The 24,039-nt window shown below is 58.6% G+C and overlaps 1 protein-coding gene and 1 long non-coding RNA gene across 3 annotated transcripts; one reads left to right on the top strand and one right to left on the bottom strand.

The window, feature by feature from the left end:
- Positions 1-11,741: 11,741 nt before the first annotated feature.
- LOC308179801 (uncharacterized protein) lies at positions 11,742-18,910 on the top strand. The gene is made up of 4 exons (XM_080560501.1): positions 11,742-12,948; positions 12,979-13,028; positions 13,533-13,629; positions 14,183-18,910. Exons 1-4 carry the CDS (start codon positions 12,679-12,681, stop codon positions 14,681-14,683), a joined length of 918 nt encoding a protein of 305 aa, XP_080416627.1. The 5' UTR covers positions 11,742-12,678; the 3' UTR covers positions 14,684-18,910.
- On the bottom strand, positions 12,953-19,676 carry LOC308179808. Of its 2 annotated transcripts, none has more exons than XR_013940547.1 (5): positions 19,537-19,676; positions 18,907-19,137; positions 13,755-13,837; positions 13,432-13,592; positions 12,953-13,005 (listed from the first exon to the last, which is right to left on the bottom strand). It is a non-coding gene; the product is annotated as an uncharacterized lncRNA (long non-coding RNA). The 2 variants fall into 2 exon arrangements; XR_013940548.1 differs by lacking the exon at positions 19,537-19,676 and adding an exon at positions 19,373-19,418.
- Positions 19,677-24,039: the final 4,363 nt, after the last annotated feature.

The raw sequence follows: 24,039 nt of genomic DNA, 5'->3' as shown, positions 1-24,039 counted from the left end.
CCCACCCTGCAGACAGGGTTCCACAAAGCCTGGAGGAACAAAGCGTCAGGCTCAGAGACGCCCTGCTGAGGTTATCATCTTCGACATATGGCCGGGGGAAGCAAGCGGGGTATTTGAACGCATTAAGAAGCGAGTCCCCCATGGCTAACTGCATCAGCCCCCTGTGTGGCTTGAACTGCAAAGCGCGAGGAGAAGCCGAGGTGCGGGGGGTAACCAGATTGATGCTTGTCTCCGCTGCGTGCACAGCAGGGCACAAAACGGTTCCCTGGGGTTCGGCTGGAGAGTGCTTGCTGGTATTTCAGGTGCCAGGCTTGTAAGGGAGAAGGATCTGTAGTGTTAAGAAAAGCCTGCCATGAGATCCCAAATCCTGCTGCTTCAGATCAGTCCCAAGCAATGCAAGAAAGGCTCTTTGGAGCTCGGTAGCAGACAGGAGCAACATCTTCCCACACAGGACAGGGCATGCTGCAAACAAAACATCCTTCCCTTCCCCCAGTAGCAAAGCCCTTAAGCCTCCGTTTAATGTTAAATGCATGCTCAAACCCATTCCTCTACAGCCTGTCCTGTATGCTTAAACAGAACTCTAGCGGCCTCAGAAATGCTCTGCTGTAACTGGGGCCTATCTAAAGGCTGAGCTTTGTGCTGAATAACAAGGGCTTTATCTTTATGGAATATCTGTCAAGTGAAGGGGTGGCCCGTCTGGGAGCGTGGGTATCTGCAGGCAGGGCCACAGTGTGGATTCCTGCAGGTGGAGAACAGAAGAGGTTCCCCGTTCTTCTCTTGATGGTGCTGAACGGCCAAAGAAATGGCAATGCCAGCCCCTCAGCTTAGGCATGGTTTCCTTCCCAGCTTCCCTCCACTGTTCTTCCCATTTCTTGCCCCTTTCCTCAACTGAGTTTTGGGCACGTCGCGGCAAACTTGGTCCCAATGTGCTGTCCTCAACTGTGGTGGGGAATAGAGCTTAAGATCATATCGGGGGATGGAGACAAGGTGATCAACTGACCGTTTAGCTTCAGATCTGATGTCCCAGATAGACAGTGACCACCTGGTCAAAGCTGCCCAGGCTGTGCTCACAGCTTCGTTCCTGGGATCGGAACAGAGAGCACGCAGCACGTTGTTCTGATTGCACGTTGTTCTGGGGCCAGACGTATGTCTTGTTGAAACAGCAGCAGGAGGAATCCAGCTCCTTCATCGATGAAGATGTTTGTTTAAAGCGTCTATCCTCAGAGCATACCCAGCTGTGTACAGCTACACAAAGGCACTCGAAAATGGTAGGAAAAACTTCCACGCTGTAACGTGAGTGAAACCAGGAGCAAGGCTTCCACCGCTGAAGACCTTTAAGGCCAAGCTAGATAAGCAGTTGCCAGGAGTTGACCTTGCTTTGAGCAAAGAGCTGGATCCTCTCTATTTTCTGCGTCAGCCTAGAAGATTAAAGGCATGGTAAGCACAAAGGGAGTGAAATGGTATAAAAAAATATCTAGGCAATACTGATGAGGAAACTCTCAGGTCGTCTTTTATCACAAGCAGTGTTTGTTTGCCTGGATTACTCAGCCAAGCAGCCGTTGATTCAGTCAATGCAAACTGCACTGTCATATAAGCAATATTTCACCTATCATGCTTAGATAGAGGAAGTATGCTAGGCACGCACAGAGCGAACAGACATATTCTTGCACGTAATCAGCATAAGCTGCACCAAGGTCGAGCGGTGGTGTTGGAGAACACCACGAATCACCGACACTTCTTCCTTCTGGAGGCTGGAAATGGAGAGCTGCATACATTGCATCTGGCTCACCACTTGCTTCCCATTGTTCACACCAAACGAAGGAGGTAATTGTTTAGAGGTACTTCTAGGAATAGCATCTCTGCTAGTTTCATTGCTTAATGGGAATGAATGTGCTTAAATGATGAAGGATCACATTATTTCAGGTCCCTTTAGGTCATTTTCCTTGCCCTTGCGCAGGGGAAGCAGGCTGAATGCCTAAAGCTGACCGTGCCCAAGGTGGCAAACTGAGGTCTCTCTAGACTGCAGAGGGTGGTTGGTCCAAGAGCTGTGATCGTTCCTCCTGCTGTAAGAGCATCTCCTGAGGGCAATCCCCAGATCACATCTCCTGGAGTGAGCCCTGATCAGACCAAGGGCCATCCAGCACAGTGTGCTGTTTCCAGGTGTCGGTTCTTTGCATCCACTAGTGGATTTTTCTCTTGAACGGAGATTTCAACAACTCTTTTCCATGAACACGTCCAGTGCCCCTGTGGACCCGTAACATCTGTTCCCTCCTGTGGGGGGGATTTGCCCATGCTGTAGGAGGGAGCCTCCTTTTTTTTCTCCTCTACCTGGCTCTTGTTACTTTTGTTTGAACAGCCCCAGCTTCTTGTATGGGAAGAGATCCTGAGCAGTCCTCCTTACCCACCCTGCCTGTGCCAGCAGAACTTACGGATCTACAAATCCTCCCCTCCTTTTTAGGCTCTCGAGCCTGCTCTCTTCAGGACAGATCAAAGAACGAGGGTAGCATTGTTTCAAACCACGGCTTTCCTACAGAATGTGCTCTATCCACTTACAGATGGCTTTTATGGTCTTTAAAGCCTCCCATGGATTAGCCCACGGTTGACTGTGTAAACATTTTCTCTATCCCACATCCTGCTTCCCCAGCATGTCTCATACTCGCGTCTCCGTGCTCTTGCACAGTCCAAACATCCTGCAGAAACCTCTAGCTCTTCTCAACAGCCTTCCTCGCTCCCTTCCCCCCCCAGCTCCTGCCAGGTTGCGAGTAAAGCTCCATCAGCCCAACGCAGCCCCCAAAATTCTTGGAGGCCTGCCCAAAAAAGAGATTCACAAGCCTTTCTTCCTGCGGTAACTACCACCACGTGTGCCGCGGCTTTGCCATTGACCTCGCGCTCTTGCTGTTGCGTAAAGGTTGGTGTGTCTTCAGCCGTCTCTCCTCCTGCACATCTCCAGCGCTCTCCTTTCTCCCCCCAGCTGTCATCTCGAGCAGCCTCGCTGCTGAAGGCGGTGGGCGGGCGAACGCGCGCCACGGGAGATGGCTGATCTTCCCTAGCTCCTGTGCTCGGGGATGGCAGAGCTCAGGCACCGCAAAATCCTCCTCCACCTTCTCCCCAAAGTGTTAGGGGCAGAAAGCATCGCTGCGCGTAGCCTGTGTCTTGGGGAGCGCTGCCTGGGGGCTGTGCGTGTGTGGGGGGCTGGATGCGCACCCCTTTATGCAGCAAACGGGGGGCTGCACTTGCTGGCACTCCGACACGGACACGCAGAGGAGTGGCTGAGGCTGGCTGCTCTCAGGGTGTCCCCTTCCCCTGGTGGGACATGACCCAGGTTCGCAGGGGGGGGAAAGCAAACAAGGCAGGGCTGACTTCTCAAACTGCAGCACCTGATTTACCAGAAGCTGTGTGTGCAGTGCTGCTGACTTAGTGCAGCTGGCAAAAAAGTGGAAACAACACGCACGCACACATACCCCACTCCCCAATCATTATTTAAACAGTATAAAGTTCTCTGTAAATGTTTAAAACAACATCAGGATTGGGAGGGGAAGGAGGAAAGACAAACAAGTTTGCTGTTTGAGCTTTGCAGAAACAACCCTTAATTTTTGGCAGGGCTTTATTCACCCAGAGGATCCAGCTGCCAACACGCTTTGGGAGGCTCCAAATTCATTATTACTTCCCTAACCTCTTCCTCCAAGAGGCTGCAGTTTGGCACTGGCGCTGCCTTTGATGTCGGGGCTTGGCCAGCACCTCGTGCTGTAGGATCCCGGTTCACAGCCAGGGCATCTCCGCTTGGGGTCAGGGGCTGAGTGCTCCCTGCGAGGTTTTCCCTTTCCCAGACCTAAAATTCACGGTGGCCAGACTCTGGCAGGAGCTGGGGAGCTCAGTGGAGGTGCTGAGCGTCGGCTGGCTGACGGGGTGTCTCGCCCACATGGGAGTGGGGCAGGAGCTCCCCCGAGCACCTATGGGTATGGGGGGGCTCCCAGTTCCCACCCCGTTTCCTCTCCTTCCTTGTCTGCATCAGCAGCACCGCCGGCACCTGGAGCGTTAGCGCAGCAGAAACCCTAGATGATTGCTGTCTGAACGCACAGCTGGCAATGGAGTATGTTTGAATTCAGCTCCTTACTGCTGAGGGGCCAGAGCTGCATGCGGGCTTGGCTCCAGGCTGAGGGGGTCTTGGGGACCTGGAGCCCTGGGTATCGAGGGCTTGCCGGGGAGCAGGGGCTGCCCTCCAGCCTCTGGGTGGATCTGATGCTCCAGATCCCGAGCCCTGGAGCATCTGTCCTGCTCTTTGGGACATCACCCCCAAGGGGATCCCAGGGAAAGGGGCTTTTCCCAGGGGAAGAGTTTAGGGGCTGGGAAAAAGGCTGCAACCTGGTTGGGGGGACATAGAAGAATAAGCCCTGCTGGCGGGCACTCCTGCCTCCCCGGAGCCTGCTCCCGTCCCACCAGCACCAGCAAAAGCTATTGCTGGGGTCTCCTTCACCTTTCCAACTCCAGCCAGCTCTGTGCAGAACCTACACCAAGATAAAAGAGACCGACACAGCGTGAAACCTTCCTCCTCGTCAGCAGATGGTGTTTGCGGCAGTGGACTTCTCGCGCGTCGTTGTAACAGAACGGCCTGGCCCAGCCAAGAGGCGGAAGGAGAAGCTGCAGTCTGCTCTCGTGGGGCCGGCTCGCTCTGCGGACCTGACCTGAGATCCTGGATGAATGACAAATGAACCCTCGCTTTGTCAAGGATCGGACTTTTATTTTATTTTTATTTTGCCCGTATTCAGCTTGCTGAAGAGCTGCCACGATGTGCCTGCAGCCGGCAGCTCCAGCCGCTGCAGCGCTCGCGGCAGCCCCCTGGGACCCGGTGGCCGAGGCTGCGACGTGGTGTGAACTCCGCGTTACCTTCGCGGCAAAACCTGAGTGCATCCAAACTGCAGTCAACCTGGTGTCACTGCCTCGGGCTTCCCGGCTCAGCGCTACGGCTGTCCTAGCAGTGAACCCTACAGGCTTCGTGCCTGAAAAGCCTCGCGGCAGGAGGAAAGGTGCGATGCCCCTGCTCGGGTGAGGCGCTGCGGTGGTGTGAGATTCTGGCCGGCAGCTCCCTCAGCGGGTCTGTTTTGACCACGCCGTGCTAAAACGATGCACGGGGAAGGTGGAGCTGATCGCCCATCAGCCCTGGTGCCGTCAGTCCGGGCTGAGGCCGTTGAGCGCTGACTGCGGTGGGTGCGCACACGATTCAGACCTCGGTCCTGAGCAGGGCGAACGAGGAGCAGCGCGTTGCCTCCGTGCTGTCGGCAGGCTGCCTCCTGCAGCCCCGGTGGAGGAAGGGCTGCCTGCCCCCCTCCCTGTTCCCTGAAGCAGAGCCAGAGCTGTGCCTGAGGCGTCAGCTCCCTGCGCTGCTCTGCTCCTTCCCCCAGCACTCGGAGGCTCCGTCTGCACCAGCCTTTACCCTCCCTGAGAGCCTGCTGAGCCACAGCAATCTGGGAAGCGACCCGTGGGCACGACAGAGGCTGTTGCAGGCTCCGTCCCACGTACCTGGGGGGATATTATCCCCTTGGGGAAGGGGGTTATGTATATTTGTAAGCCCTGTTGTCCCAGGAACATGGATAGCTCCACCTGCAGTCCAGGACCCTGCTCAGCCCGTGCCACCCCTGCGTGCATCCTTCCTCGCTGGACCCAACAGGACCTGCTTTTCTCACAGCCCTGGGGGACAGCCCTCGCCGAGCCCTGACGAACCTCAAAAGCCCTTTCACAACAAGCCGTGTGTATGTTCGGCACGTCCCCTTTTGCCACCATCTCTGCCTGGTGACAATAGGCGCAGCAGGCCCGGGCAGGTAGCAGGATGCTGGATGTGGATGCGGGGGCAGGGGGGGGGTCAGCCAAAGTGCACTCTTCCCTGCAGCGCTGCCTTCAGCAAGGGAAGAAGGGATCTTTCTTTAGCTCCTCTTCCACTCGAGGCTTTCGGAGCGGTGCCGTATGGCTGCTGTCACGGAGTTCATTACTCTCTGTCTGCGCCCCCTCCCTGCAGGGGATGGCTTTCGCTGCAGCTGAGCTCTGGCGGTTTTTCTCCCGGGGTTTCAAGAAGTTTCGTTCCACCCATGAGAAGTGCCAGGCGTCGGGGGAAGATTTGTTTCTTGGCAGCTGTTCCCGTTTTGCTCTAGAAAACAGATGCTGCGCTAGGAATGCACCGTGACTAAAATTCCTCGGGGCTGCTCAGGTCAAATAGCAGCAGCAGGGGAAGCAGGGGGGCAGGAGAACAGCGCTGCGCAGCAGAGAGCGCGCGGGAGGGCTGAGCCCTTGCCCTTCCCTCCGGCTTTCCCTGGCCAAAAAGCCGGGGACGAGCGATCGGAGGGAGCCAGGAGTTAGAGCTGGCTCATGTTTGGGTCTGCCTGTGCTCGCTGCGGGGAGCGAGGGAGCTGCAGAGCCCCGGCAGTGTCGGTTCTTGTGCCTGTGACGGTGCCCAACCTCTCGGGGCACGGCGCGTGCCCCCTCTGCCCCTTTTGCGGAGGGCTCGGGGAAGCTTTCCGGACGGGAGGCTTAAACACGGGCTGTGACGGGCGCTGACAGTTGGGGAAGAACACAGGCAGCCAAAGGTTTCGGGGCTGTCAGGGAACGTGACAGGCAGGTTCGCAGCCCCGGCAGGCCTTTGGCTGCTTGTTTGCTTCTGCCAGGGGAAGCGATCCTGCGCCGTGACAGCCACGGGCTGCGCTCCTGCAGGGCAGGACACAGCGAGGGGCGTGAATCTGGCAGCCTGGCCGTGGGAGGAGATGGCTGCAGGACCGCAGGATGCTGAGGATGCTCTCAGGGCATCTCCTGCTGATGCCCAAGGGACCAGTGAGGCGTGCAGGGACCCCCAAGCCTTCATCCCTGCCGGGCTGAGGAGCGCACCGTGCCCGGCCAGCCCCAGCGCGCTGCCCCGATGCTCCAGCCCCTCGACGCCACTGCAGAACCGGTCACCCCACGGAAACAGGCTTCGCCTTGTTCCCAGGCTAAAAGAAGGGGCTGTGTGATTTAAAAACCTGCAGCTGGTCTCTCTCCCATCTCCCCCCAGTGCCTGCAGTAGCTGTCAGCACAGTGACTTCCTTGATGCCGGGCGATGTTTTTCTGCGCACGCACCCAGCTAATCAATTAAGTTTCTCGGCAGCTTCCTCCAGCAATTCAGGCTCGGCCGGTGGAAGGGGATTTGTTATTCTGGGCACTGGCGGAGAGGCATGAACTGTACTAACAGCAAATTGGTTGCGCTTTCCAAGCACCGACACTCCTCACTCGCAGCTCGGTGCTCTGCTCCTCCTCCGAGGCACGGCCCCGGTGGCTCAGCACCATGCTGCGGTGGGGTGGGTGCTGCGGGGTGCCAGCCCCCTCTGCCTTGGGGCAGGGTCGGCCTGGCTGTACGTGGGCTTAGCTGCGGGAAGACCTTCTCCCTTCTTGTTTTTCTCCTCCTGGTTGCTCCATGCCCTGCTCCTCCACGTGCAGGAGGGGGATGCTGCGTGGTGCGCTCACACCCGTCCCGGTGACCCTGGGGTCTGCGGAGTTGAGAAAGGGAAGGGGAAGGATCCAGGATGGGTGGAGGGACCAAGAAATACAGGGTACTCGGGGTGATTGTGGGAAGATTTATGGTGGATAAGAAGAACGTCATCTTCCGCCAGCTCGGCTACGCCCTGGCTCTCTGCTGGTGGGAATGGGGATGTTTTGTGGGCGTTTAGCAGCGCGTGAAGCGTGAGACTGCAGGACTGCCGGGGTCGGGGGGGCCTCAGGGGTTTGTCGGGAGCTCCGCCAGCCGGGTGAAGCTCCTTACTCCCCGCACTCGCTCCTGCCTGCGTCCTCCTGGGCCAAGCAAAACTTGGCCAGGCAGAGCAGGGCTGCAGTCGTGCCTTTGGCCGCGTGGCGTGGTCGCGGCTCGAGTCCAGCCTGGCTGGAATGAGGTCCTTTGGGCTCGTGGTGCCTGCTCGTGGGCTTCCCTCTGGGCCTCTGGCCCCACAGCACCATCCTGCTTCGAGATCTCAGCACAGGCGTCAAGGAGAAACCGGGGGGGAGAGGATGACCTGCGCTTTTGGAGGGTTTTCTTAGGATTTCAGCCACCTCCAGGCCAGTTCTCTCTAGAACGATAACCTGGTGCCAGAGGCGTTGCATCCCCGTGACAAATCCCATCGCTGCTCTGCTTGGGAAGAAATTGGTGAAGCAGGACAGAGAACCCAGGTTGCTTGCTACCAGTTGTCTTTACAAGCGGTTGCACAGTACTGCTCCAGGGTTAGCGAATGAGAAACATCTGGGAATAATCGAAGCTATTTAGGGTCTGGGAAAGCATGGCTGGAGAAAGTTTGGAGGAAGCAACTTGAAAGCTCAGCATTGTTAAAAACAGTCTGGAAGCCCTGGAAATTAAAACTAGGGTAATTTCTATAAAGAGCGAGGAAGTATCGAGAGAAGGAGCTGATGCCCTCTGAGGAACACAGAGGAGCCAGAATGAATTGTAACGCTCGAGCCTCTGCTAAGCCACAGGGCATTAAAAACGTCTTTGGAACAAGCAGTCTGCCTTTCCTGTGGTTTGCACTGGCAAAGGAGCAGAGAGAACGACCAGGGATCTGTCTTAACAGCAGCCTGGGGAGTGGAAATAGGGTTTAATGACGGATCATAGCAAAGCCTCCGACAGCTCAGCGCTGCCCGCAGCGAGCGGTACCTGCCAGGCTGGCTCCGGGAGGACGCGGGGCATGCGGGAGGACGCGGGGCTAAACCACGGCCGTGGCAAGGAGCCCATGGCCAGAGCACGGGGGGAAGGAGGGCTGCAGCCTTTGCTTTCCGGGAATCATCCCGTCCTCGTGCCGGAGGATGCCCCGGGGACGGCAGCAGGGAGCAGTGTCCATGGGGGTGTCCGTCCGGCACCGCTGACCCCAATCCCCCCGCGGGGACCTGGGGGCTGCTTCCCGGCAGAGGCTCGGGGACAGGCCCCCGGCAGTGGAAATCCCCTCTTCCACGATCACCGGGGAATTGAGGCTGTTGCAAGGAAATGTCATTTCTGCTGATTTATCGGAGCTTTCATCTGGGAGGGCCTGTCTCAGTGCTTTCCATTCCCTCTTCTTCCCTACTCCAGCCCCCAGCATCTCCAAGAGATGGGTGCTGGAGGAGGGAGGACGGGAAGAGCAGCCAGCGCAGGAGCCCTGGAAATGGTTAAAGTTTTGGGGAGTCCAGATCTGCCGCATCTTCTGTGACAATCTGGCCTCCCCAGCATCCTCGTAAATGAGAAACCGCATAAGCCTCACACTCTATTATTGCTATGGAGCATTAGAGTCTCTCATTTAGGATAAACATTCTCATCTCCAGCAGAGCATGAATAACATTAAATGAGATAGTTAAAATGTTTCAGGCCAATTATAGCCCTGGTGTAACTTCGGCAGAGTTGCACCAGGGATTAATTTGATCCGGACAGCTCTGCCTCCTGTTCCGAGCTGGGATTCCAGCGCGGGTAATTACATCCTGCCTCTCTGCACTTCCTCTGGAGTTTTAATTGGGTTGAATGGACCAAATCCGCAGCAAGTGTAAATCAATGTAATTGAGCTCTCTCTGGAGAGGAACCCTGCTGGTTTACACCCTCAAATCTGGGCCAGCCTTCTCCCTTTCCCCTTCGCCAGGCTCCAGCTGCCCGGGGCCGGCTGCTGCCCTGACCCAGCGCCAGCTTCCCACCGAGGACTCCAGTTCTGCTCTTTTCACAAAATCACCAGTTTTCCACGCTTCTGCTGGCAGCCCAGGGAGCCCTGCCACCACGTCAGAGCAGGTGAGGTCCGCGGGTTTCCACCCTCTGCTGGAAAACCCACCGCCCCGTCACGGGTCCTGGATCCCAGGCCGGTGCACGGAGCCAGGCAGCTGGACTGTGTCCCCCTCCCGCTTCCCAGCCCTCTTAGTAAATCAGTGTTAATGAGGGACATTTGACCCTCTCTTTCCCTGAACAGCCCTAAGCAGCATTTTTGTTCCATGAGATAGTTAAGAAGCTTGAAGCAATTTCCTCCCCCCATTTCTATTGTAGCTTTGCTTTTCTTTTTTCCTTTTTTTTTTTTTTTTTCTAAATTCCCCAAGAAAATGGCAACTTTTTGGATGCAGGAAACCTTCAGGATGTCTTGGAGCAGAGGGCAGGGAGCAGTGTTTGATGTGGAGGGGATGGAGCAGACGGACCTGGCGAGGTGGGGCCCCGGCTCACTTGCTCCATCAGTTCGACCACGTGTGTGACTGAGGCAGGAGGGCCGGAGCTGGGAAAGTGCTTTTGCTGGCTGTAATTAGGAATTTAATTGCGAGGCGTTATCTCACAGGGTTGGAGCCTATACAGAGCCATACGTCCCCCGTAGCCAATCGCATACAGGGGTGACGGGAGAGGGAAGGGAGCTGGGAACGCTCTCCCTCACAGATTTCCAGGCCTTTCTGCTGCTGTGTGGTCCCTTTCCCTTCTCACGGACAAACGATGAAAGCAGACGGTCAGATAAGCCCCGGGGAGCCGAGCCCAGCACGGCCCCGAAGCTTCGCTCGCCGTGAGCCTGCGTGGGACCGCCGGTCCCACACCACCTCCAGCGGCCCCAGCTGTGCCCAGCCCGCTCGCGCTTTCATTTCCCGTTTGGTTTTTCCCAAAGCGTATTTTCGGGAGGCAGAGATGTCACAACCCTTCCTTCCTCCCCTCCTCGGAGGGGCCATGGTGGCAGGACCGCGTCCCCGCAGCCTCCTGGCCCCGCGGAGAGCTGACGGTGGCCCCGCGAGGGCTGGCACTGCTGCTCCTGCCTTTGTCCTAAAGCTGTGGGGCGACGCAGTGGAGGAGGGCGAGCGAATTCCCACCCCCTGAGGACCTCCTGGGACCCTCACGCATCTCAGCGCGGGCAGCGGACACCTCGCAGCGGCCAGCAGCCCCATCGGGCTCACCCCGCTTAGCTCAGCCGCTGGCTGCAACTCCTTGAGTATAAATAAAGAGCATTTCTCACGAAATCCACCCTCTCGGAGGTCCCCAGGCGGAGAGCTGGCCCCGCTACAGAGCTCAGGAGACCTTTATCCCCCAGATCTCCAACCCCGCCGTGTAGCCAGCGCGCCGGGTTGGCAGAGCAGTGACCCCGCTCCCCGCAGCCCCGTGCCATTTGCAGGCTGCCTCCCGCTGTCTGCGTCCCTCCCATTTGGCCCCTCGTTGTCCTTTCTGTTGTTTTTTTTTTTCTCATTTTGTGTGTACGCGGCCAGATGGGAGGAAAGGTCGGAGTCGCTGATGGTAAAGTCCGTGCTGAAATCTGGATTTTCCCTAAGCCCGGGATGGCTGTGCCTGGCCTAACCCTGCAAACGGGCTCCAGCGGGCTCTGATCCGAGGTTTTGGGGCTGTTGCATCGCCAGTGCACGTGCGTTTCTTTTGGGGCTCGTCCCCATCCTGCTCCTGACCTTGCCTGAACGCGGTTCCTGCTTGTTGCTCGCCGCCGGCCGCCCAGAGCCGAACAGGCTCAGCCCCGACGCCTCCGGCAGCTCAGCCCCTGACCTTTATTTTCCCTTAAATCAATACACAAAAGCCGTGCTGCAGCAATACCAGCATGTCAAGGGAGCCCAGGTGATTTATCTCATCCGAGGAGCTGATTCTGCTTTTGAGGCTCCAATCCAGGCAAGCTTTTGTTTCTCCAGCCCCCGTCTCTTCTGCGCTGCCTTCGGTTCGTGTGCCTTTTATCCACCGTCCCCTGACCCCCCCTGCTCCTGGCATTATTGACTCTCCGTCTTGCTTTTAATCTGCTATAGAATGAAGGCAGCTCCAGGTAAAACACCACTTTTATTCTTCCTGCACATTATAATTCCTTTACGGAAAAAAAAAAAAATGTTGAAAGTGAGTTGAGGTTTGTTAATTAGAAAGCTTCAGGGGAAAAAAAAATCTATTAGGAAACCTCTGGAGGCATTTGTGAACTTGTCGCTGCGGAGAGCCAAGCCCCTGGGGCTCTTGTAGGGTTGGCTTTGCCTTGGTGGCAGGGAGGGCACCCGGGAGCGCCGCGGGCAGGAGGCGCGTCCCGGGCTGGTTTCTCACCACCACACATCAGGAGCTTTCCTCTCCCCCTCACCGCATCCTGCCTGTGGCCACCAACGGTGGTCAGCTCTCCCAGACAGCCTGTTCTGGGTGGAAAAGCCGCGTATTTGGCACTGAGCATTCGTGTTAGCTGCGGTGAGGCCGGTGCAGCTGTGCCCGCGGCAGGGATTCTGCTGTGTAACCGCTTCGCCCGCCAAAAGCGCAGAGACCCGTCTCCGCCTTCCTCGTGTCTATCAGCAAAAGCTTTGGTTATTGCTTTTTCAGCTAGGTTGGAGCTGATGTTTGCAAGTCCACCGGTCCCAAAGACTGATCGATACGTGCCGATAGGCTTTTCCCATCAGAACATTTATTTTTCCAACAGGACACCGAGTTCTCAAACAAATGGAGGCTTGCACGGAGATCGCCTGCCTCGGTTTGGCAGCAAACAGGAATATTTTTCTTTATTCCGAAACCAAATTTTTGTGGCTAAATAGAGCCGAAAATATATCTTTCCTCCGCCCCCCCCACCTCTCCCAGACACGAGACAGCTCTGAATGCCGAAAGCAACTCTTCCCTGCCGCAAATGGACCAAATAAACCCAGCACGAGACTGGTGCTTAGCAGAAGCAGATGCGCCTCTAATGCTGTCATCTACAGCAAGCTGCGTCTGCAAACTGATCTTTTATTAACGAATTTGTATAGATGGGAGAGCTGCGGGGGCCGCGCGAGCCCCGCCACCGGGAGCAGGACGTGCCATCGCCCCGTGCCCGCGGGCTGCGGCGCGGCTCCCAGGGGGCATCGCCAGGGGGCTGCTGGCTGCCCCCCCATGTCCCCCCTGCAAAACGGGTGAATTTATCTCCTCTGCCAGCATTTAGCCCCGGATCCCCTTCAGCTGCAGGAGGGGAGCCGAGGCACTGGGGCTTTGTCGGTGCTGTGGCTGCCGGTGCGGTGCGGAGCGGGGTTTTGGGGAAGGTGTCGGTGCGGAGCGGGGTTTTGGGGAAGGTGTCGGCGTGTGCCAAGGCTGGGAGGCTGCAGGAGGAGGAGGAGGAATGGTTAGTGGCTGGCTGGGAGCTGCTGTGGGCAGGGTTATAAGGGAACTTCAGAGGGAAGGCAGGGCAGGGCGATCCCACGAGCTGCCCGTGGGCATTTGGTCAGTGCTTTGCAGGCTAGGGGGGGCGTTAGGAAATATGTCCCCGCCCCTGTCCAGGCCAAGGAATCCTCACCCTCAACACCAAAGTTGTCCTTGCAGGGCTGAGATTACTGGGATCTGCAGACGGAGAGCCTGCAGCCCTCCCTCACACCCTGGGGTTGTGGTGCAGGATATGAGGCTGCGGCAGCCCCCACACGCCCCGTGCCCACCCCAGCTGGAGCCCCGTGGGCTCTGTCCCTAAGAGATGTCCCCACGTCAGGGCAGTAGGCAGGAGGCTGGGGAGGAGAGGCTGGATGTGCCCTCACCTGGGACCTGGGCTGCTAGTGGGAGTGCCGGAAAAATGTGCTTTTCCCTTCTGATCTGGCCAATTCAGGCTCCGAGCACCTCTCTCATTTCCTCCCCCCAGGAAGAGCCGCTTTTCCAGAGCCTTCACAGCCTCACCGACAGGCAATGAGACCTGTAAATCCTTGGGGAAACACAAAGAAACCACCATCAAAAAGCAGGTAGAGTCCATGAGCCGTGTGGCAGGGCAGAAAGGCAAAACCCATTTTTTTTTCCCCCAAGCTAGCACTTCCTTCCCCCAATTTCCCCAAAGCTGCTTCGCTCCCATGTAACTGCTACGTCCCACCTGGTTTTACTCCGGAGCGGTGCTACGTGGTGCCAGGGTCAGAGCCAGCCTCCCTCCTGGTCTCTTCCTCTCCCTCGGGGTGCCTGGGGATGGAGGAGAAGGGGTGAGACGGGGCTGGGGGGCTGCTGCAGCCCCCCCAGCAGCCTGCAGGCAGAGTGCTCCAGCACCTTGCTCTGTGCTCGTCTGCCTTTCTAAATGCTAACTCACTGCAAGAAAGGACGGCTTTGCACCCAAGGAGCTGAGCCTTCAATAGCAGGAAAACCCCACATTTTACCCGTTTTTCCCCTGGCTCTGCAAAGCAACAGGCAGAGGGCAAGGTTAAGCATCCCTTGTAGGGTGGCCAGGCACCTCAGCTGAAGTCCCACGAGGTATTGCTGCAAATATGCTGAGTTTAGCCAACAAATATTTTTTTTTTCCCTTTTTGCCAGGAAATTAAAGGAATCATGCAAGTCCTCCATCATTCCCTCTTCCCACCCAGACATCCCTTTACTATGGCCCATCCCAAACTGGGTCAGTGCGTGAAGCCCAGCAGTGGTTCCTTCCTGGTGCCGTTCACAGGCAGCTGCCACGGCCCTGGGGTGCTTTTGGGTGGCAGGACTTTGACTTCTGGGTGCCCACGGCACCAGCCCGGAGCGGGGTGGCCAGAGGAGCCAGCAGTGCCCAAGCACATGGGAAGGGAGCAGGGGCTCTGCCGGCAGCACTTCCCCGTGCCGATGCCAAGGCTCCGCATCTCGGCTGAGCCTTTGAAGCTCCATCCCCTGCCCCACCAGGCTGAAATGAGGCAGCGGGGTCGGAAGCTGTCTGGGGAACAACCACACGTGCGTGCACGGTGCTTGCTGCCCGTGGGAGCCAAAGGGGAGAGAGGTTTGATGCTGTGGTTCTCGCCCTGCCCTGCTCCTGGTATCCTTCCCTGCCCGAGCTGCACCTGATGGCAATCGGTGCAATCGTTCAGCAGCTGGCGGCGAAGCGGAATTAGTGCGTGGCTGCTCGGGGACCAAGTGTTGGCATCTCCTCTCAGCGAACGTGGCTGAGCCGTGCCCAGGAATCGCCTGGAGCCACCGGAGGGACCCTGCAGAGCCCGGAGCAGGGGGTGAAACCCATCCCTGCCCGCGGGTACCCGGCTGGTTCTCCGCTTCCAGCACGTAGCTCCTTTCCAGCACGAGAATTTGGGGTCACTTCCAACATCTCGCTCAAAAACCAGACGAAAAAGCCTGAGACTCCCTCTGAGTCACTGGCATGTTGTTACCAAGGACACTAAGGTTCCTGATTTTGAAGAAGAGATTAATTACATTCTGCAAATAGACATTTTATCTGCATTGAAGAGCAGCGAGAGCTGGTTCTTTTAGAGTAGCTCATTATGTATCAGCAGGTAGTATTGTGACAGATGTAGGAATCCAGTCGCATTGTCACTTGGGTTTAATCATCAGAAAGCTGTCTTCCCCGGGTCAGCTTCTAGTGAGGATTTGTAATATTTACATAGCACTTGGGGCTGGCTTCTTTGTTGCCGGAGTCTGTATTCGCTCGTCAGTCTCTCATTATGCATGTGCCAGTATTAATTGCATTTAGAAATGAGATTCTAAAGGAGAAGTGAGAGCTATTTAGACCTCCATTCAGCTTGAAAGACAGCCGCTTTCTGTGTGACAGCTCTCGAGATGTTCTTGTGCTCAGCTCTCTCTCCAGCTGAAAAGCAGGTGTTGGAGAGAGTTGGTGTCGGAGCCACTGTATCAGCACTGCCTTTTGTGCATGCCCAGACATTTATATAACAGGCGGTATAATGACTCCGCAGAAGTGGCACAGAATTGACCCTTGTGGTACTGGATTAAAGCACAGCGAGGCAGGGAGCAGATCTGCTCTCTTGCTTTATAGATATTAGGAGGGAAGCAGTGTTAAAACCGGCTCTTGCCTTGTCTCCCACGGAAGGAGGTGGGTTATTTCCCCGCTGGTCGGTTTGGGGGTTATTTATCAGCCTGGCTGTGCCTGCAGCACTTTGGAGCTGTACTTGTGGCCTTGCTAATGTATTTAAAGTCGCACAGAAATTCAGCTGACACTTGTCTGTGCATGCCTGCTGCGCGCTGATTGCTCCAGCCCGGAGATGCGGAGCCATGCGCCGCTGCTGCTGGCTGCCAGCCGTGCCTGGCGCTGGAAACGAGGAGGTCACGTCCTGCTTCCCAGAGGGGATGGAGCTGGGAGGTGGAATCCAGATGATGCCAAGCTACCGGCTCTGTTTTCTTCAGCCCAAGGTGCAGAGGGTCTGTTCTTGCCTTGGGCCGTGGGGAGCGATCAAGGTGTCCTCATGGGGGGAGAGGTTGGTGCAGGCACCTAACGCTCCCTGTCCCCGTGAAGTGCGGACCCTCTCCTAGGAAAACAACCCTCCTGGGTCTGGGGAACTTGTGTCTGCCCTGCTGAGGGGGGCTGAGAAAGCAGCAGTAAGGGCAAAGCCACGTTTCACTTCCCCGAAGTGCTTCCTTCACTCTGCCTTGGCCCAGCCCTGCACCACGGAGCCCCCATTCTGCTCCCTCCGCACGACCCCTGCCTGGAGGACGTCTCCCCTCGCACTCCTGCCTCTTCCCTGCAGGCTCCTTCGGGTGCTCCCGTGCTGCCTTGGGTGCTCACCACCCTGTGCACCATGAACCAGCACCGAGACCAAGCTGTGGGCCAGCAGCGTCTCCATCCCCCCAAGCCTCTCATCTCCAGGAGCAGCCCCTGCCCAGCGTACCCCAGCAGGGACCGGAGGGGAAGACCTTGGGAAAAGCAAACAGAGCAGACATCCATAACCAGCCCAGGACTTCCTCGCCGAATATCCCACAAACCAGCGAAGAAATCACTGCTCGATGAGCAAACCCGAGGGCTGGAGCCCAAGGAGCCCCCCTGGACCTCTCTATCCCTCTGTGGGGAGGTTAGTCCAGGTGAGCACATCACTTCCAGCCATCGGGCTGTTACAGGAGACCCTTCAAGCCTTTTTTTTCAAGACGGTGGGAGCCAGCTCTGGGGACCAACCTGAGCACCCAGCCCCGTGGCTGAGCACCCCAGCCCTGCCAGCATGGGCCAAGGACACCCCGCGCTGTCCCTGGCAGCCCCAAGGCTTATAAATAGAAGACGGGACGTGAAGGAGGTCAATGAGCAGGGGATTTTACATAATCTCTTCTTGCCTGTGCTGTTCATTTGTGTCCTTTGCCCAGGACGCACGCCCTGCTTGGCGCACGGGAACGTCAGAGCCGGAGGGACGTTCCTGCGCCGCGACAGCTTTATCCCACGCAACGTGTGCGCTCCTGTCTTCTTCCTCGCTCTGTGCTGGTTTTCAGAGAGATCTTTAATCCAGGGGTCATCCAGAGCAAGGCACATGTGGTGGAAATCCCAGCCTTACTGCTGTATGGGGACCCCGGTGGCCGCCTGGCCTGAGCCTGGTCCTTTCACTCACCGACATCCAGCTGCATCAGAACTGGAGGACACCGGAGGACACTGCCTGCCCTCCACCGTGCCCGTCCAAAGCCTTGCTCCCTTCTGCCCTGCTTGCCCGTAACATTTCTCCACGGTCCCTGATGGGCAGCACTTCTTTCTCTTCCTCCTGTCACTTCTATTTTTCAGACGACGAGAGGCTGGAGATGAATTCTCTCCTGGCATAAACCTGTCAGCGGAGCTGCAGTGATTTATGCCAGCGCAGAGCGAGGTGGGTAGATGGATGACCAAAATAGAGCGAGTAGAAAACCTGTTACCTTCCCCTGCAGGAACAGGTTTGTTCTCTGCCACAGACCCGCTGCAGGACTCACTGGGATGTGACTGCTGCTCTTTTAAGTTTTAATCGCCGGTGGTCTCCAGTGATGAGAGCAATTAATCTCCAAAAGAAGTAACCCAGCAGCACACAGCTTCTCTAGCGGCTGGTGTCTGTGTCTGGCCCAGACACCAGTCTGAGAGCTGCAGCGGGGATTGGAGGAAGCTTCTCCTAGCCGTCTACCTGTGAGTCCTTCCCTTGTGCTGTTCGGGGCCCTGTGCCATGCCGGGGAGCCCTTATGCTGTGCACAGCCTTGAGCTGCCAGCACCAGGCATGCTGCCCCGGGGCAGGGCTCACACTAGGGCTGGAGGTGCCTCCAACACCCCCTGGTGCCCCCCTGACAGCCCCACGCCTGCAGCAAGAGCGTGTTTGCTCAGGCACCAAAAAGCCTTTAACTCAGCCGGTGGTGCAGGTAGCACAGGGAGGGCTGGAGGGCACACAGGGCAGGAGATGCCTTCCCTGCCTCGAGTCCTGCTTCTCCTTGCCCCGACTTAATTGGCTCATTAAGTGCCAATTTGACCTCCCCACTTTCAGATGTCTCCAGTCTCCGCTGGTAAATAGATTTGCGCGTCTACAGCGGAAACCTCGAGCTGAGCCTGGCGGTGGAGAGGGCGGAGAGCCCTGAACGGGAGCAAAGCTCCCTCCCGAGGGCCGTGGGGAGCCGCAGGTAGCCGCAGCCGCCGGCACCGTGCCCGTGTCGCGGCGGGGACGCGCAGAGCCCACCCCGTGTTCCGGGCACGGCTTTGTCCTTGCCTTGCTGCGGGACTGCAGCAGGTCCCTTCCCATCTGCTGCCGGCTGGCACCTCCACGCCGGGGTGTGTGTGTGTGTGTGTGTGCACACAGCCCCCAAGCCTCCTCAGTACCAAGACCCTCAGCCAAACCTCCTGGCACCCCAGGGATGGAGCAGGACGTCCCTGTGGCGAGTTTGCAGCAGGTGGAGGTTGGGGGCTCGGCGCTGCTGGGGTGTCCCTGGTCACATCCCCATGCCCAAGAGCACTTTGTTGTTTCCTCCCCAGGCAAACCGCAGCTTGCCAGGGTGAGCAGCATGGTGCTGGGCTGCTGCCGTTTGGGAACCACCAGCGCCTTGATCAGCGCCTGTAAAAGCATCGCAGGAGCTCAGTCCCATCCCTTTGCCCCACAAAGGGACAGGACTGATCCTGCATTTCTTCCTTGCTGGCCAAATAGGAGGAGAGGACAACAAATCCCGTAACGCCCAGCACAGGGGCGCATTGCCTGGTGCCACCCAGAGCACTGGAGCCAGAAGGAAACCAAACCTCCCCAGGGCGGGGCCGGGCAGCGGGACCCTCCACCCCAGGGCCACCCTTTGCTATCCTGTCCCCGCACAGGGGGTCCCCGAGGGGACGGGGGAGGGAGAGGACGTACGGTTCGACTTTGTTGAAGAAGCGGCGGCGCAGCATCACGACCAGCGTGCCGATGAGCAGGACGGTGGTGCACATGGCGCTGCCTCCATCACCGCGCGGCGCGGCCGCCCCTCGCTGCCCTCCCCGAGGGCCCCCGCTCGCCCCCGGGGGCTGGCGGCAGTGCCCGGCTCCCGCGGCCGCCCCGACTGGCGGGCGCCTCTCCCCAGCGGCCACCTGAAGGCTCTCCTTGGGGCTGGTTTTAGGAGGAATTAGAGCAGGATCAGAAGTAATTAACAGGCAGCAAATGAGGACGCTCTCCTCTGACCTTAGCGCTTAATTGCTTGTGGCATGCTGTGCTCGCGCCCTGGCTGGCCACCCACCCCAGCCCTCGGCCAGGTGGGCTCTGGGGGGCTCCTGGTGCACCGAGCCTCTTTCCATCCCCTCCATCCCATTTTTCCCCCCTCTCCTCCTTGCCCTCACCAGCCCACCGGGGCACCCATCTTTGGGGGCTCCCTTCTGCACCCCCCTTTCCCCTGTGCCTCCCTCCCCTCCCTGCCCACTTTCTGCCCACTCCTCCTCTCTCCCTTTCCCTCTGGCTCCTGCCTCATCCCGCTCCCCCCTTCCCAGCTCGGGTAATCTGACAGGCTCAGACCTGCGTGTAATTCCCCATGGATACGTCTCAGCCAGCTGATCCCGAGACCTTGTCTGCATCCTCCCCTCGCCCAGGCCGGCTTTGCCTCCTCCTCCCCGCTCTCGGCGGCACGCACACCTCTCCCCCGGCACGGAGCTGGCCCCACGCTCCCTCCCCAGATCCCTGTTCCCGTTTTCCAGCCGGAAAACTGATTCCCCACGCAAAAGGATTTTGAAATCGGGGTCAAACCCAAACAACCTAGACTGGCCCTGGTTCATCAGCTGGTGGGGTCTGAAATAGAAAGCGATAGCGAGCTTTCTGGGAAGCCTGGCTCTGCATCCCCAGAGATGCTCTGCGAGCCCAGCCACCGCAGGAGCCTGGGGCGGCTGTGATTAATCCCTGCTCGATGGCAACATCCTCTTGGACTGCTCCAAACCTTAAAAACAACAGCCATCAACAGCACTTGAAACATCAGTAGAGCCAGATCCCTCCAAGCCTGTCCAGTAAACAGTTCCAGGACCTGAACGTGGGGGTCGGATGAGGGCGGAGAGGATGGATCCGGCCTCCCTGCTGGCTCTGGAGGGATGGGAAGCCTTCAGGAGCCTGTGCCAGGAGCACCCCAAGCATCCCCTCCAGCCAGAACGAAAGGAGAGGGAATAGTTCCTCCCCAGATGAAGGGGCATGGGGCTCCCTTACGCAAGGCACTGGGAAGCCAAGCCCGATGCCCTGGGCAGCCACGCTGGAGCGCTCGGGGCTCCCAGGAGCACGTTGGGGTATGCTGCGAGCTCCTCGAAGCCAAATAAACAGCGGCTGCTGGCTGAGCCAGAGCCCAAGAGACTGAAAGGACCTTCCCTTCCCTGGCAAGAGGCAGCGCAGCTTTCGTAATCCCTGGGAGGACGTCGCTGCGTGAAAGCCCCTCGCCCCTGGCCGGGTGACACCGCGAGGTCCCCGCCCTCGTGCCCCAGACGCCATCGGAGGTCCTGAGAAAGCTCAGCCTGTGGCAGGGCCAAGGCAAAGTCTCCTTTGGGGACCCATTTCCACCCTTCCCACCTCCGCACCCAACCGCAGGGGGACACCACGGGCTGGCCCGTGCCTGGCACCGGGCAGGCTGCGGGGACATGGGGTCAGGGCTGAGCCGGGGCCGTGCTGACCCCCAGCACCCCAAGGGGCTGGGTGGAGGAGCTGGGGGGAGCCCAGCCGGATGGATTCACCCACCCAGCACCCAGGTGCTGGTTCCTCTGCTTATTTGACATGCAGTGAACTCGCCGGCCGAGCCTGCCCTGCGCCGGAGCGTATCACTTCCAAACACATTTGATTGACACCGCGAGATGCTCGGTTCAAAGGCAAAGTAATGTGAGCAGATTAGTTAATGCTTCTTGCCCTAGCCCTTGAGAGCAGGGCTGGAATGGTAAGGCAGACTTAATGGGTTTTGAAGGCTTTTCTTTTTAAGATATGAATCAATGAATCTGTACGGGGAGCATGGATAATGTGATCGGAATAAGAAACAGGGCTCGGCTTTGAACCTGAGCGAGGTCCCTGACAGTGTTTACTTCATGTCCTGGCACCAAATGCAAGATGACATGAATATATTAGCTTGCTGGCTTTCCTGAGCAACCCCTGCCACAGCCAGGCCGGCTTCAGGAAGGAAAAGAGCAGCAAAGAGAATCTGTTTGGAAGTGCCGACTTGTTTTCCAATAGCCCTGTCAGCCTCGCTTACTGCTGACGCGTCGGGCTGTGACAGGGGTGCTGGTGCTCGGGCACGGGGCGGCCAAATCCTGCTGGGAGCCCACGGAGAGCTCGATATCTGACTGCTGTGGGCTCGAAGCCCTTCGGCACCAGGGTGGCGAGGAGTAAACCTTACCCCGCGGTGCACCGTGGTGCACACTCACCGCTTCCTACCCGAGCGCCTCTTGCTTCATCCCCGCAGCTTGCATCACAGAGTTTCAGTTCCCGAAAATCTCGGTGGCAAGGGTTGGGGGGGGGGGGGGCGTGTTGCAGCAGCTCCTGGGATGGGACCAGGTTGGTCCCGGGGGAGAAGCACTCACCATGGGCTGCCTCAGCAGCTTCTGGCCCCGCTCGCCATCTGAGACCCGTGCCAGGCCCCGCTGACCTCCCCACTTCCCTTTTTCCCCCCCCTGGATTTCCCAATGCTTGTTTTTCAGGTTTTGTGGGTTGGTAGGGATATTTTTTTGGGGGGGGGGAAGAGGGGGTGACACAAGATGGGACATCCCCATCTCACCCACCTTCCTCCCCTGTGCCCGCAGCTGCTGCCGGCCGTGTCTGTGCGTCTTCATCCCGCACTCCCTGTGCCGGAGCCTCGGCAGCGTTTTCCACCCCAGCCACATCCCTGCCCCTCCGGGACCCCCCCAGGGCAGATATCCCCACCCTGTGGTGCCGGGAGGGCTGGGCTGGGGGGTCAGGGAGCAGCCAGGGGCTGGGGTCTCCTTGGGGGGCTTGGGGCAGGATCCCCTCGGGGATCGCTTCAGCCCCCCGTCTCCGCACGAAGCCGCAGCACTCAGACGTCGATCCACTCGGGAAACCTAAGAGCCTAAATCTGTTTCGGAAGGAGATCCCGCTCTGTCCTTGTCCGTACGCCTTCCCCACCAGCGTCGGCAGCGTCGCGGGAGGTCTGGTTTCAGTCTGGGGAGGAATGTCTGCCCCGGGCTTTGCGCCGCACAAACAGCTTGGGTTTCACTTCCCGGGACAGGAGCCGGCGAGGGGACGGGGCAGGGGGACACAGGCAGGGGGACAGCACCTCCCTGCACCGCCACCTCTCCGGGACAGCTTTTCCCAGCTGTGTGGGGACACGGGGATGGGGACAAGCCCCAGAGCGGGGTCTCACTGCGCTTCTGGTGCTCAGGAGTGAATAGCATGGCAGCGTGCTGGGGATGTGGGTGATGGAGGCGTGATTAAATCCAGGGGTCCCAGCCCCACGGGGTGGGGATGCAGGCAGTGGTGCAGCCCCAGCTGGACTGGGGGGGTCCTGTTGGCCCTCACCCTGGCTGTGCCCCCACACATCCCCCCCGGCACAGCTGAAAGCCAGAGCTGGAGCTCCAGCTTTGTGCGGGTCTCCTGGGATCCGAGAAGCCAGGGGAAGGAAACCTGCAATAAGTACAGAGCATTTGCACAGGCTTTAAGCTAAATCCTCCCCTCCCAGCGAGGCTGGCTGTAGCAGGCACTGCAAAGCCCTTTCCTAAAGTCTCCTTATTCCTTTGCAGGCCAGGACTTCACAGCTGGCAGCAGGGCTGGGTGAGGGCAATGCCCTTCTGGCAACGGGGGCTTGGCGTCGGTGGTGCTGGGGGGGGACACCTCCAGCGTCTGGGGGTGAGAGTGCAGACCCCGGGGGGAGAGGAGGCTGCTGGGGAGGATGGAGCACGCATGCACAACCCGCAGTAGCTCTCAGCCATGGTGATGGGAGCAAAAATGAGATGAGCCGTAGCAGCACCTTGTGCCCTCCGACCTGTCCTGCGCCCAGGGAAAATTGCCAGGAGCCAGGGCGCTCCTTCTAAATGCTTTGGGCTGTGCCACACATGTGCACTCGGCTGTATTTCTCTTCAAATCCCAGGGCTGCTCCTCTTCTGGCCAGGTCGATGTCCAGGGGGGGTCTGTAGCAGTGGTCCTCGGCCACAGAGCTCCACACCAGCGCCAGGGCTGTGACCTGGGCAGCCCAGCAGCTCCTTCCCCTTGTGCTCCCATGGGGGATCCAAGGCACGTGGCTTCAGAATTCTGCTTGTGAGAAGGTCCGAGGGCACGACGCTGCAGACCTGCTCACGGGGACACCAGAAGCCACACGCCTTACTCCAGTAACCCAATGCCACGGCTGTCCCCATGCAAGGGGACGGTGGGCTCAGCCCAGAGGGTCCAAAGCTGGCCAGGGCTTGGATGTGGGGCTCCCACCTCAGCCTCAGCAAGGAGTCAAGGGTGGAGATCTGCCATCAGCCACATCCCACGCGCTGTGGAGCTGAAGTCGCGTTTTTTGCCTTCACCTCCCACTCTAGGATCGGGAGCCAAGTACATTTCTCATTGCACCCAGCGCACGGGGAGGAGGAGGAGAGGCGATGTGGGAGGGCAGGGGAGCGGGAGAAGCCGTCGGCAGGTGGCCACGGACCACGCACAAGCACAGCACTCCAGGAGCAGGGGTGCAGAGGGCCAGGAAACCCATCCCCATCCCCATCCCCATCCCAATCTCCATCCCCATCCCCATCCCATCCCCATCCCCATCCTCATCTCCAATCCCATCCCCAATCCCATCCCCAGTCCCATCCCCATCCCCATCCCAATCCCCATCCATTTTAGGGTGAAAGCAGAGGGTGGGGTCACCCACGCTGATCCCATATCAGCCTCCTCCGTGGGGACCAAGTCCCCTGTCCCTGTCCCCAAGCCCCAGCACCCTGGGGTGCCCTGCCCGAGGAGGTGGGCAGGGACCGTGGGCACCCAGCCAGTGCTACCCCAGTCCTTGGGACTGCCACCTCCCTCCATGGTGCATCTGGCACCAACGGGACTGACAGGACACCTGAGTCCCTG

This window comes from Anser brachyrhynchus (assembly GCF_964034855.1).
Source record: "Anser brachyrhynchus genome assembly, chromosome: 18".
Classification (NCBI taxonomy): Eukaryota; Metazoa; Chordata; class Aves; order Anseriformes; family Anatidae; genus Anser; species Anser brachyrhynchus.
This window is presented reverse-complemented; position numbering and strand designations above follow the sequence as displayed.